The 14,819-nt window shown below is 34.3% G+C and overlaps 1 protein-coding gene across 1 annotated transcript; it reads right to left on the minus strand.

Moving 5' to 3' along the window:
• Positions 1–11,128: 11,128 nt before the first annotated feature.
• LOC128871977 (ran-binding protein 3) lies at positions 11,129–14,201 on the minus strand. The gene is made up of 6 exons (XM_054114200.1): positions 14,075–14,201; positions 13,472–13,884; positions 13,274–13,411; positions 12,950–13,210; positions 12,378–12,527; positions 11,129–12,319 (listed from the first exon to the last, which is right to left on the minus strand). Exons 1-6 carry the CDS (start codon positions 14,088–14,090, stop codon positions 11,990–11,992), a joined length of 1,308 nt encoding a protein of 435 aa, XP_053970175.1. The 5' UTR covers positions 14,091–14,201; the 3' UTR covers positions 11,129–11,989.
• Between the last annotated feature and the right edge of the window lie 618 nt (positions 14,202–14,819).

A 14,819-nucleotide genomic window follows, 5' to 3' on the forward strand; every position in this document is an offset into this window, starting at 1 on the left:
CCCAGAGCACGCTCTTTTTCCTCCTTCCCGACGTGAACTCGTTCTCCATGCTCAGTCGGACTCTGAGCCGTAATTTTATCTCCGATGTACTAAAGTAATCACTAAAACCAAGAAAAGTATAATAAAATAAAGTTTAAATATCGTATTTTTCATCAATTTTTGTATTAAAAGCTAAAATAAATAATTAAATACCCACTTTTCATCAGACATTGTACTAGCGTATTTATTGGCAGTGTGAAAATTTTTGCTGCAAATAATGCACGACTTTTGAAACAAAAATGACGTTTAAGAACGTGTTGCATTTGCAGTACTGCCATATTTGCATTTTTGAACGGACTGCTCACTCTGAAATGGTATGTTGCGCATTATAATGCATTGTTGAACATACCCAGAGTAAACTTTTTTACTTCTTCGTCTTCACTTATGCTACCATCCTCTGACTTATCATGGATTCTTGATATCATTTCTACCAAATCTGCTTCATCAATTTCTTCTTCTACCGGAAATTCTTGGATATCTTGTGAAGCCATATCGCCAAAACCTTCTCCTCCTAGAGATTTAGCAACTCCCATTATTGCATCCATTGTGTTTTTGCTGTCTGGAAGTGGAAGAAGTGGAAAAACGTTAAAAGCATTTTACTTCACCTAATGGTTAGACTAAATGGCTGCTCATGCAAGAGCCCACTTGGGCAAATAATTAAACTCGTTCGTTGCGATGCCATACAAAGGGGGGAAGAATAATCGAACATGGGTAAAAAGGAAGATGGAGCTAGAGTAGGATGGCAGCCGAACGGCGACTAATTATAATTGTGTTAACCTAATACAAGTAATAAAATTATTCTTATTTGAATTTTAACTCTGTTTACAATAAAATTTAGTTACGTTTAAATTCAAATAGCAAAATGAAACAATGTTAAATATACATATGCGCGAAAATACTACGGCACAAATCGATTAGTAACAACAGGCAGAACCACACAGACAGAATCCTAATGATCTAGCCCCTGTTTTTATGTACCTCGGATTTATAGTTTGTAAGAAATGTCCTATTCGAATACTGACAACATATTGTTTTTGTAACACAATTTTTTTCGCCGCAATTTTTTTGCAAAAAGCTTTCTCAAGGTAGAAATACACTCGGAAGTTTGTCATTACCTGAGGGGCTACCTCTATTATCTATCATTTGCTATTTCATCCACACAGTGGGTTTCGAATTTGGGCTCGACCAATTTAAAAAAGCATGAGTGACAACTACAATTTTCACAGAATGGTTCTTTAAATATTTTGTAGCAGAAACTAGAAAATATATGAATAAAAAAGGCTTAGAATTAAAAGTTCTTCTGTTGGTAGACAATGCACCCGGGCATCCTCAGTTGGAACACGAAAATCTACAAGTTTTGTTCCTGCCACTGAATACCACATCCGTAATGAAACCAGTGGGCCAAGGAATTATTGCAACATTTAAAACTCACTACATCAAAAACAAATTCGAGTACATTTGGACACTTTGGATAAGGATAAAACTCTTAAAGTAATTTATGCTTGGAAAAAGTTTTATATTAAAGACTGCGTTAAACATGCTGCTTTAGCATTATCAGATTTACGACCATCAACCATAAACGGATGTTGGAGAGCACTTTGACCAGAATGTGTAAAAAGTAAAAATCCTGTGGATCCAAATACAAAAGAATATCCCAATATGATTGATTTGGCACACGGAGTTGGTGGGGAGGGTTTTGAAGACTCGGTGACATTGATGAACTGATGATTGATAAAGTTCTTAGCGAAGAGGAAATATTACATTTTGCCTCACAGAATGCTGATTCTACAAAAAGCAGTGATAGGGAAGAACCTGTAAAATTAACTACAAATTTAATTCAAGATGGACCTCAGCTTGCAAAGAAATTAGGACACCATTTCATCACAAATGATCGCAATGTCGAAAGAGCTGCACAATTCCAACGTGAGCTGAATTCCTGTATGGCTCGTTACAAAGAATTATACAAAGAGGTAGCAAGAATTGACGAACAACTGCTCATAACAGAGTTCATTGTTAAAAATGTAGATGCTGATCGAGCAAGAGAAAGTCCAGTTCAAAATTATTCAAGCGATGATAGAGATTGTATACGCGTTCGAAGCAAGCGAATGCGAGTAATTGATGATGACAGCAATTAAATTTATGTTCCTGTATTTATGATTATCACTGATTTTTTTTTTGATTTGTTTATCTTAAAAATTGAATAACCTATTCTTTTCGTTAACAACATAGCTGTTTAACATAATTATTTTTAGTTCCTGAACTTGCCATACATTTAATTCAATAACTATGCTTGTAAAAATAAACATTGTATATGTGATTTACTTAAATAAACATGAATACTTGTTCTTAAAAAATTCTTGTTTTTCACTAATTTTAATAGGTTTTAGAGATTAGGAACCAATCACCGATTTTTGCATACGATCAATGTCTTTTTTTACACGGTTTTTTCTGGAACCAATCTACCGTGTAAAAACAGAATCAGGTGTACTCATATCTCATCACCTCTTATGATGCGCTGCATAAACTTTGCGTCCGAGTTCACTTGCTCAATTATGTCTTCAGCCACCTTCTTCCGATGATTTTTTTAAAAGAAATTCAACTCTCTTGGAACGAGTCGAGCAGCCACGCGTCTCATGCCTAATTGATGGTGTAAAATGTTGCGAATTAATTCGTGAGACACGCTAAGGTCACGAGCTACCTCTCTCAAACTTAAACAATGGTTTTCCAGCACCATTTCCTTGACTTTGTCGACGTTTTCATCCGTTGAAGACTTTGAAGGGCGACCAGATCGGAGCAAATCTTCTACGACTTCTCGGCCCTCTGCAAAAGCTTTATACCACTCGTAGACCCGTGTTTTTGATAAAGCACACTCGCCATAGGCTTTCTGCAACATTTTCAACGATTCGGCACACGAAATCCCGTGCAAAACACAAAACTTAAGATAAATTCTTTGTTAAATTTTTTTATCCATAGTGAAAATCGCACACCAGCGGTTGCCAAAAACAAGCTAATTGACAGATCAAGCTCAAACTCTGCGACACTACACAGGACAGTTGTACCAACATTTCAGCAAAAAAATTTTAGACATACATACATATGTGTAACGCGCGCTTTTTAAATGAACAATTCCCGATATTTTTTTTGACAGAATGTATTATTGTACTGACGCCAGAGCTCATGTGAACGGATAAGAATTAAGGCTAATGATAAAGATGCACATTAAATAAAAATTAAAATATATTAGAATCAAACACTTCTTTCAATTTTGCCCCTAAAAAATAGCAATTAGGCATTTTTCGGTAAGAATTAATAATTTTCCGATTTACAGTTATCTACGGTATTTTTTTGAGTTTTCATAATCTTATATATATGTATGTATGTATGTGTCTGTATAAACATAAGTCTGAAAATCTGACTTTGTGGCAGAGCTATTTGAACTTTTCAAAATTTGTACTGAACGCAGAAATGAACCAAATTTAGGAATACATAGCTTTTTAAATATGATCTATGTACATTAGTTAACAACAACAACTGTGAGTAATGAGCAGTTTCTGCTAATAAAAATTGCTCAATTTGCTCACAAGCAACTTTTATGTGATCATTTGCAAACCCTTACTTAAAAACAATAGCGCTGATATTTTGCAAAAGGAAGAGAGCATTCTCGTGCACATAAAAGTTTATATTGTCGTAGTGACAACCATAACATAAAATATATTATATAATGATTTGGCTATGTGAATTACTTTTAACCCTAATCCCATTCGATGGGTCGTTCGTGTCCGGCCAATTCGTTGAGAAACCATGCATTTTTTAAGAAACTACTGCACAGTGTATTTTTATACCCTTTTTTATGATAAAATATTATTGAAATAAAAAATTTTGGAAAAATCTCTTCGGATATGTTTAGTTAAAGCTTAGAAGATACCTTATGAATTTTTTTCTAAGTTTCTGTTGGCGTTATATATGTACAGGGTAGGCCAAATAAGACCTACTAATGTTAAGCACAAATAATTCCAGCAACAGCAGTAAATCCACACTCCCACTCAACTCTTCGAATCCACCATACACATCTCAACCAACACAACCAGCATGTATCAAACCAAGAGAGCAAACAGACTACTCAGATATACTCAATAGTAACTTTTTAACTAAAAGCACTTTGCAACAAATAACAAAAGATAATAAAACTAAAATCTACCCTAAAAACATTTCTAACAGAACAAAAGCCATGTTAAAAAAAATCAACAAGTTGAAGGGAAATTCTAAGCAAGATTGCGATTCAACATTACCTATTGCAGATATCGATTCTGATTCATCAGAATCAATGTCTACAGATCAATAACTTAGTTACTCAATTTATATCTTAGATTCTATTATACATTTATACTTATACACATACATATATACTTAGATAAACTCATTCATACAATTTATCATGACACTACTTATCATACAATGGAACATAAACGGATATATTAATAATTATAATGAACTGCTAATTCTTATTAATAATTATAAACCTAAAATTATTTCTATCCAAGAAAGCCACATTCCGACACAATTCCAAAACATCCCAATTCCAAACAACTTCCTTTTGTATTCATTCAACTCAAACCCATCATACGGTGGTGTAGCTATACTGATACATAAATCTATACAACACGAAATAATTCAAACTGAAAAGGACTTTGACAACATTACTTTAGAAATACACTCAACAAAAAAATTCAGAATCACGTCAGCCTATTGTCGCCCATCTTACAATCTTTATTACCGCAACCTAGAAACTGTATTTAATCAGACTAATCACTCAGGCATTATCACTGGCGACTTTAATTGTTGGCACCAAAGCTGGGGTTCACGCGTCAACAACCGGAGGGGCAACATCTTGTCAAATTTTATTAATCAATCTCACTTCGTTCTACTAAACGACAAATCACCAACACACTTTTCCACATACAATACACTCACGCACATAGACCTGACTCTCTGTACCCCCGATCTTGCCGTTCACGCTGATTGGAGGACTCACAATGATTTAAACGGAAGCGACCACTTCCCAATTTTCATTTCTCTCTTAACACCTATTAACCAACCGAACGCAGCAAGTAAGACTTCATTCAAAACTGATCTTGCAAACTGGGAACTATTTGAAAAGAAATGTAGACAGTTCGAGTCAACCCGACCTATCAGCCGTAATGTTAATGCAGAAGCACCCAACCTTAGGAAAATTATTCTACAGTCTGCTAATGAATCTATACCAAAAACTTTAAATAATAAAAAACAAAGATCAGTGCCGTGGTGGAATCATAACTTAGGTAAATTAAAAGCTGAGAAAAACAGGCGGTTTCATACATTCAGATCGAACATGACTGAACTAAATTTAATTGAGTATAAAAAAGCAAAATCTGCCTTTAAACGAGAAATTAAAACCTCCAAACAATGTTCGATACAAAAGTTTACAGCAGAAATTAGTCCTAGCACCCCCACAAAGAAAATTTGGATGACTATACGACGCTTTTGTGGATACAAACTCCCCCACGGTATACATTGCCTACAGTCCCTAAACAATCCCAATCAATCTCACACAGATCCAAAAGATATCGCTAATGAGCTGGCTAAATACTGCAGCAATTCAGCTTCGGACCAAAATTTTCCAAGTAGCTTTCAAAACAGGAAAAGAGCGACCTTACAATCTCAAGTGTATGCACAACCCTGTAGAGATGCGAATATATTAGAACAAGATATAAATCATCTGGAAATGATATCTGCACTAACTAAGCTAAAAGGAAAAACTCCAGGCTTAGATAGGATAACATATCCAATGATGCGAAACTCTCCTGAAATTTTTAAAAAGCGCCTTTTAAATTTATTCAACGCGATTCTTCATAACAAAATTATCCCGCAGTCCTTCAAACACAGCATTATTATACCAATACCAAAACCAAAGTCCGATAAAACACAAGCAAAATCATACAGACCGATATCTTTAAACATATGCTTCGCTAAGGTTCTAGAAAGGATAATAGCAAATCGGCTTTGGTGGTTTGTAACAAAAAACAAATTATTGAATAGCCGACAAATGGGTTTCAAGAGAGGAAAATCTACAGCAGATAGTCTACTACTGTTAGACTATCTAGCTGCAGCCAACTTAAAACCACTTGATAGCAGACGGTCTATTCTATCGTGCTCATTTATTATTCGTATTATTTCTGGATCTATTGATTGTCCTTCCCTCTTAAGTAAAATTCAATTTAATATACCCAATATGAGGCTCCGACAGTACGAAACCTTTAAAATTGGCTTCTCGAGAACCAACTATGGGATGAATGCTCCGATTCCTAGGGCATGTTCAGATTTAAATATGTTTTTCAATTCTTCTGGTGCTGATTTTACATGGCCGTATGGCATCTTAGTCAATCATCTTAAATCGTTCTTTTCTTAGTAACTAATAAACTATTGTACATTAGCTTAATATAGTCTGTAAGAATGTATCCATTCAAAGACAATAAATAAATAAATAAAATAAAATAAAAAAAAAGCCATTTAACAATTATTTCTCTTGACTTTGAAAAGGCGTATGATAAAATAGGCATACACACGGTAGTTGACCAACTCGTAAAATGGAAGGTTGGCCCCAAAATCACCAATTATATTATCAATTTTATGTCAAATCGTAAGTTTATGGTACGAATAGATAACCATTTCTCTGATTTCTGGTCAACAGACAATGGTATTCCCCAAGGATCCCCTTTATCTGTCATTGTGTTCTTGATTGCGTATGAAAAACTATGCTCTGTAATATCATTCCATAAAGAAATTGACTTTTGCGCCTACGCAGATGACTTTAACATTATTATTAAATCAAATAAAGAAAAGTGTCCAATAATTGACCTGAATAACCTTTTTCACGACATCTTAACTTGGTGCGATTACTCAGGAGCAAACTTATCACCAACAAAAAATCGGTACATTCATCTCTGTCGAAAGCACAATTGTCAATGTACTGTGCTTTCACGAAACATAAACCTCTTTCCCTGTGATGAGTTAAAAATTTTAGGAATCATTATCAATAAGAGATACAGATGGAACTCCCACATCGATCACCTAAGCACTTCCCTGGTCACACAATTAAACATTGTGAAATGTCTAGCCTCCCCAAAATTTCAATGCGACAATCAATCTATCTTAACAATTGTAAAAACATTATTTATACCCAAAATCAGTTATGGCATTTTTCTTTACGGATATGCTCCTAACTATCTCATAAACAAAATCAAGTCATTACTTAACACTGCAATAAGAACCGCGTTGGGAGCCCTGCGCTCTACACCAATCGCAAATTTATTTTTTGAATCAAAAATATTGAATTTCGAAAATCAAAGAGACCTAACAACTGCTAAACTATTTAAAGCTCTCATAACAAAGCAAGACAACCCGCTTTACAATATCGTCAATAACCTAACCCTTAAAATGCAGCCTGCTATAAGCAGAACAACAGTACTTTGCTCAGCAGTAGGTATACTTTTAAAGCCAACTAAATACGATATTCATATCCATCCCCCATGGTCCTTTAACCCAAAAGCAATTGACACTTCATTGCATATCTTCAACAAGAACAACACAAATCCGATTCAATATCATGCAATGTTCAACGAAGTTAAAAACAAATACTCCAACTATACTTTTATTTATACTGATGGGTCAAAGATAAACCAAAATATATCATATAGCATAACCCTAGAAAATGAAATTATAAAAATATCAATTATTCCATATTATAGTTCTATATATTCAGCCGAAATTATTGCCATATCTGAAGCAATAAATTTAGTAAAGCACAAGAGAAAAAAGGTTGCTATATGCTCAGACTCACTCTCCGCTCTTAATTCCATAGCCAATATAAATAACAGTGACTATTACCCAAACAAAATCAGACACATTATCACACAACACTACCCAAAAATTATTTTAATATGGGTGCCTGGGCACAATAATATTGTTGGGAACAGCCTCGCTGACCAATCCGCGAAACAAGCTCATCGAAGCCCAGTAACTAGCACAGACAATTTCAACTTACTCGATATTAAAAATCATATTAAACAACACTTCTACAACAAACAACTCCTTGAATGGAATCTAACCAATGACTGGTATAAAAACGTTAACTACACAAAGACCAATATAACAGATTTTCTACAAAAAACTAATAAAAAACCTTCACGACTAGACATTATAAAATTCGAACGCCTTAGGTTAGGACACACGAAAATAACACATGGCCATCTTATGAATAACACAAACCCATTATATTGTACTTGCAACACAGATATCTTAGTCACAGTAACTCATCTTCTACTGAGTTGCCCCCTGTATGCTACCTGTAGAGAACAAATATTCACTAACACAAACCCAATTTCACACCTCTCAGTCCCTTCTCTTGAGTCAATATCCCTAATAACAAAATTCCTCAAAAGAACCAATCTTTACCATAAGATTTAAAATAAAATTGTATCTACTAAGTTTAAGAATGGAAGTATGCATATGTATATAAAATTATCGAGCTTAAGGCCTCGCTGCTATAGCCCCTAACTTAAAATAGCTTAAAAGATTTATGTTGTAAGCTAATTTTATATAAAATAAAAAAATAAAACTTTTTTATTTCTTGACATATTTATTTTTCTCTTTTTGTAGGTTATAATTGAATTGCTGGAAATTTATTAAGGAACGACCAACAACGACTACAATACGCTATTCGTTTTACACAATTAGCCACACAAATTAACTTTTTAAATAATGTTTTGATGTCGGATGAAGCGCATTTCCATTTAAATGGTTATGTCAACAAACAAAACTGTAGATTGTGGGGCTCTGAAAATCCAAGGGCAACACACCAACATCAGTTGCACCCATCTAAATGTACCGCACCAATCAGGTGTTATGGCCACTACGACCCATATTTCTTCGAAAATGAGGATGAAACGCCGGAATCGATTTCAGGAGCTTCTTACAGAGCATTGATTGAAAACTTTTTACGGCCAGTGGCGGAGTAGTATCCTAATTTGTGGTTTCAACAAGTTGGAGCAACTGCGCATACTGCTAGACAAACTATGGGCCTGCCTCAGTACCTTAGTGGGTCTTATTTGGCCCACCCTGTAGTAGAAATTAGAGCCGCACGCGAACGACCCATCGACATGGGATTAAGGGGCCAAATGGAACGACATGGGATTAGAGTTAATAATAACTATAACCAACTCTTGGTATATTAGATACGGAAAATACGGAAATACTTGAAAAAAATCGTGTAAAAAATACCCGCGACATATAATATGTAAACTAGTAACTTAAATCACTTAAAAAACGTATGTAAAATGAAAACACTCTAAGTATTTTTCCAAAAAACTCTAAGTATTTTTCCAAAAAACCGTGCAAAAGAAGTAATAATTATAAATAATATGTAAGTATTTATAAATATTATATACTAAGTATTTTTAAAACAAAAACAATTCATTTTTATAAAAAAAGAAATTAATGTACAATTAAAATTCAATCCATAAGTACAAAATATATGAACATTTAAATTGAAATTAGGAAAAAATCCAATTTTGCAACTATTTGTCGCTACTTAATAACAAGCATGCAAATTTATTACGGACTGGACCGAAAAAGCTATCTTCATTCGAATGTATATACCTCTTTTTTTTTTTGTTGTAGTAGAGTCTGTTATTAGCGACTATTCTCTCTTTCCCGATTTACTTGCGCAAAATGCATCATCCTATCGGAAAACTCATAATTTTTGCAAATGGCGTCGTACGTCAGTCCTATTTGACACTTGTGAACTATGTAGACACCTGCAGTATACAAATAGAAAAGCAATGAAGTGCGTAAAGGTTAAATAAAGATTTCCTCTACTCAATTTTTTTTTTAATAAAAAAATGAGCAAAATCATTACTGTATGATTAATTTTGCGCCACCTTGTACAATACTTCTTATCCAGCTACACGCAACTTAAACATTAGTTAGTTCTAAAAATGTACTTATTGGATCAGTTTTTAATTTACTGACTTAATGTTGCACCAAACATTTTTACTTAAGGGGTAACACCACTGTACACGCCTAAAATAAACACGATTTTTAAAGAATTTTTTTGTATAGAAGGAAAGGGAAAACAACCACTCTGATTTGGGAAGTTATTACTTATATACTAAAATACAAAACTACAAAGTTTGATCGAAAAATTTTACAAAATGGCGGCATTGGAGACATTTTTGTAATGTGGTTTCTCTTGAAGGAGCTCCGCGGCACGCAGCACAGAGGGTGCAAATTTTAATCTGGAACAAAGAAACATTTTTTTTTTCTTAATCTAGATAAGAATAGGTAGAGAAACACGTAGGGGATTTAAAAAATATTTATTTTTGAGGAATTAGCAAGCATTTGAAGGAAAAAACTCTATTTTGGACTAAAAAAACGGCACTTAAATAATTATAACAATCGTTTAAATTAATCTATCGAAAATCCCCTACGCTCTTCTCTTAAGAAGGTTATTATACAGACGTAGTGAAAAACCTGATTAAAAATATTTAAAATTGTTTGAGTTATGCTGCGTGCCAATTTCAGAAAACGTGTTTTGAGAAAAACGCGTTTAAAGTTTGGAAATTTGGAGAAGTCGTTAGGTAGCAGTCACTAACGCTTGGTTAAAAGCTTAAAATATTTATGAAAGAAACTTCGGTAACGTATAAAACTTTTTGTTCTGTATTTTAAAAGGTTCAAAGAATTTTTTAAGCTTACAAAAAAAATAAATTTTTTGAAATTTCTACAGTGGTGTTACCCCTTAACAAGGCATTCTTTTAGGAGTTATGTTTTGTTTAGAAAAACAGTTTTTGTTTTGAGATTCGTGTAAAAAAATTTATTAGTGAACGGTTTTATTTCAAAGTCGTGCAAAAAAATACCGTATAAAAATAGAGTTGGGTGTATATCTATATCGGAAATGTTTATATATTTTGTATAAAATTGTATAAAAGAGCAAACACAATTCCTATCGGCCCTTAGAATCCTCACGACAGACTGATGCTGAATAAAAGTCCGACTATTAATGTTTTACAAGGAACAGAAATCTAAATTTATTTTCATCTTATTTCTTCCTCCATTTTCTTTTCAGATATTCTTTATTTTATCTTAGCTCTACCTTTGCTTTCATTTAGACTACAATTCATTATTTAAAAAACAGATTATCATTGTAGATTTTACATTTAAAACACAAATATATAGAATTTCGGTAGGTTTTCTAAAAATTGAAATATCCTACCCACAAACGCCTACAAGTATGAAATGATATCAAGTTATTAACGGTGCATATTTTTATCATGAGAAGTTACGTACAATCACAAAATGATTTTTACGAAAAAAAAAAAATCGAATTGCAAAGCGAATCTTTCTTTTTTTCTATATATACTTTGAATGTGTTTAAGCGTTTAGAAATTTATTCGGAAAACTATATTTTCATAAAAAATGAAATGAGTTTTTTTCTTTTTTCGGCACCATCACTTGCTTTACTATTTAGTTTTCTTTCCTTTTTGTCTATCTGTGTATCTAATAATTATGTATAAACAATTGTGTTTCTTTAAATTTAATACAAGTTTTGATTTAGTATTTTCTACTGCGTTTCGTGATTCGTTGTTGTTTATATAATACAAAAAAAAATCAATTTAGTTTTACAGTAATAAGCACATAACCATATATTTTTCAAATTTTGCTTTGTTTTTTACTTTTTTCCCATTTCATGCGGGAGTATTTCTTTTCGATTTCATGTAGAAGTTTTATGCAATTCATATGTGCTTTCGCCAAACTTCATTATTTTGTTATTTTTAACTTGTTTTTATTTGCAAATCATAAGTTAAGATTATAATATTATTTTTATTATAATTGTTTGTTGTTTTATAAAATCGGTGTATTAGTTTCGCTTTTCTCTATCCATCGATCTTTTGGGACTTGGCTCCGTGCACTCTTCTTGATCCGGTACAGCGGTGGCTTCGGCTTCTTTTGCTTCTTCCTCGTGATTCTCGGTAGATCCGACACCGTTTTTCGTTTCTGCCGGCGACTGACACTCTTCCGGATGCGAGACTTTTCGGAGTTCAATTCGAACTATCAACTCTTTATGCAGCAACGACATATCTGCAGGACGACCCATTACTAAGAAAATCTTTATTTTGCCAGTATTGTCCATTGCAGTAAGGCGCAATGATTTGTTGCTGGGACGCTGGGCAACCATACCTGCCCAAACCTGAAACCGATGGCTCATATTTAAACAGTGAATAACTTATATAATATATACAACTAACTTTTGTATTCAGCAATAAACGCAAATTTCCCGACGTTCGAAACACAACACGAGAGCATTCTTGTTCCTTTTTCGAATCATTCAAGCGTAAACTACCCCGTCCACGCTCCTCCCAATTGCTGTTGACGAAGGCAAACAATTTACAACTGACCTGCATTTTAAAAGAAGTAGGATATGTAGTTAATATTTCAAAATGATATAAACTATGCTTATCATAAGCGAGCATATCAGCGGCCGCCGTAGCCGAATGGGTTGGTGCGTGACTACCATTCGGAATTCACAGAGCGAACGTAGGTTCGAAATTCGGTGAAACACTAAAATTAAGAAACACATTTCTCTAATAGCGATCGACCCTCTGCAGGCAATGGCAAACCTCCGAGTGTATTTCTGCCATGAAAAAGCTCCTCATAAAAATATCTGCCGTTCGGAGTCGGCTTGAAACTGTAGGTCCCCCATTCGTGGAACAATATCAAGACGCACCCCACAAATAGGAGGAGCTCGGCCAAATACCCAAAAAAAGGGTGTACGCGCCAATTATATATACATATATAATATATATCATAAGCGACTTACGTCAACAATATTAATTTCATTTTCTTCGCCAGTAAATGTCTCCACCTCCTCAAATTTGCGTTTCTGTGCACGGCTCTCTTCGTATTCACGCGCCACATCAGTTAGTGTTTTTGTTTCATTCTCTTTTGGTGTGGCATGCTTGTCATTCTCACCGGCTTTTGCCGCATTTTGTATAACACTGGAGAAAAGCAATTCCCCAGAAGTTGAGCAGCTGGCTTCAGATTTATCTGATCTCGCTGCACTTTCAAGATTGATGGTTTCCTTTGAAAATAAGAAAATATATTCCTTTAGTATTAAATTAAAACGTAAGTAACCAATGCTTACCCCTAGAACCCGTTCATGCACATTTTGGCCAAATACAAAACCAGATTTCTCCACGCGCGGTATCGAGTTCTTAGCAGCAGCAAAGAGATTTGCTCGTTCAAGTCCATTTTTACGTAGCAGACTCAATGGATCCGAACGCTTTGAAATACACAATTTTTTTAAACTCAATTACTAATGTTATAACCATTTTATGCTTACTTCATCCGGCTCATCATCGTCCGCCGCTTTTTTGTCATCTGTCGTCTTGTTATCATTTCCTGTTTCACCACCGGCAGCACCCTCCTCCACAATTGTTCCATTGTTTGACCCCTCTTCATCTTCTTTCTGTTCTCGCATAAAAGGATTGTGGTTGGTTGTGCTGCTCTCGGAATCCTCTTCATCTCTTTCAACATTATTGCTTGTGGCTGTTGAATTGGAAATCGCGTTTGCATTGAGATTAGCTAGAGAATTGTTATTGCTGCTGCTTAAAGCAGCTGCGCCCAAAACCGATGGGCCAAGCACTGACGGTCGCAATACACCTGAACGTAGAACAGGATTTACACCGCCACCGGTTAACCGCGATGATTGTAAGATGGAATCGCTACCAAGGCTGTTTGATTCGTTAGAGGTATCTATAAGAATGTAAGCAAAACGTGTAACTGCCGGTTTATACTTCCAGAAATTTTCGCGATTTTTTTCTGCCATTTTCTATATGCCGACCGTCTTATTCTATAATATGCAAATCTGCCCTCTGCCACATCTGAGCATTAAAACTGCTATCTGCCGCATTAGGACTCAATTTCCAATTGGTTTTTGACTTACCATTATTTTCGGACATTTTCAATGTATACTTTCAGAGCTATGAGAATTTGTTAAAAATGAAAGTCTTTTCGAGTTTTCTGCAAATTAAACTGCTGAATTGTCAAACACAGAGAAGGAAGCGCACGCAGAATGTCAGCGTAAAGTAAACGAAAGAAAGCCATGGAACCAATGATACCATATCATAAATAAATGTTTCTTTAAATGCCTGAATAAATCTAAAAGTACGTTCACATATGCAGTAACTAGCAATTAATCCACAAAATTAATCGACGCGTTCACTTTGGCAGATTACTTGCAAAATTGACAATCAGCTTTGAAATTTTTTTTCATAGAAATTGCATTGGTGGAATATTTTGGAGTTTTGGGCTTGTTGAATTATTATTAACGATATGAAGAAATGATAAGGAGAAGGAATTGTTAATTTAATTGCGGAATTGGCTACGACGTCTACTGAGGTTTCAACAAATTATGGCATCAATACTCCTGCGAAATTCGATATTACATTTTATAACAAGTAATAGATGACAAAGTGCTTATGGGAACACGCTTTTTCTGTAATATGAATGCATAATTGATAATATTTAACAAAAATTGTGTTAGAATTGTGTTTCTGTTTTCTTTGCCGGCGTCCATATTATTTAGTTTTTACTTTGACGTTACTCTTTACATTCGTAAAAATAATTATCGATAACACATAAGACACAGGGTTGTATTTAAAAAAGTGTGGTAATAATGTAGGATTATT

The sequence above is a fragment of the Anastrepha ludens genome, chromosome 2, assembly GCF_028408465.1.
Source record: "Anastrepha ludens isolate Willacy chromosome 2, idAnaLude1.1, whole genome shotgun sequence".
NCBI lineage: Eukaryota > Metazoa > Arthropoda > Insecta > Diptera > Tephritidae > Anastrepha > Anastrepha ludens.

Bases quoted from the DNA above. Each gene is read 5' to 3' on its own strand.
- LOC128871977 (XM_054114200.1), bottom strand. The intron at 13,211-13,273 runs GTAAGCATTGGT...TTATTTTCAAAG, and splicing joins TGCATGAACGGGTTCTAGGG to GAAACCATCAATCTTGAAAG. The intron at 12,528-12,949 runs GTAAGTCGCTTA...TTTAAAATGCAG, and splicing joins ATGAAATTAATATTGTTGAC to GTCAGTTGTAAATTGTTTGC.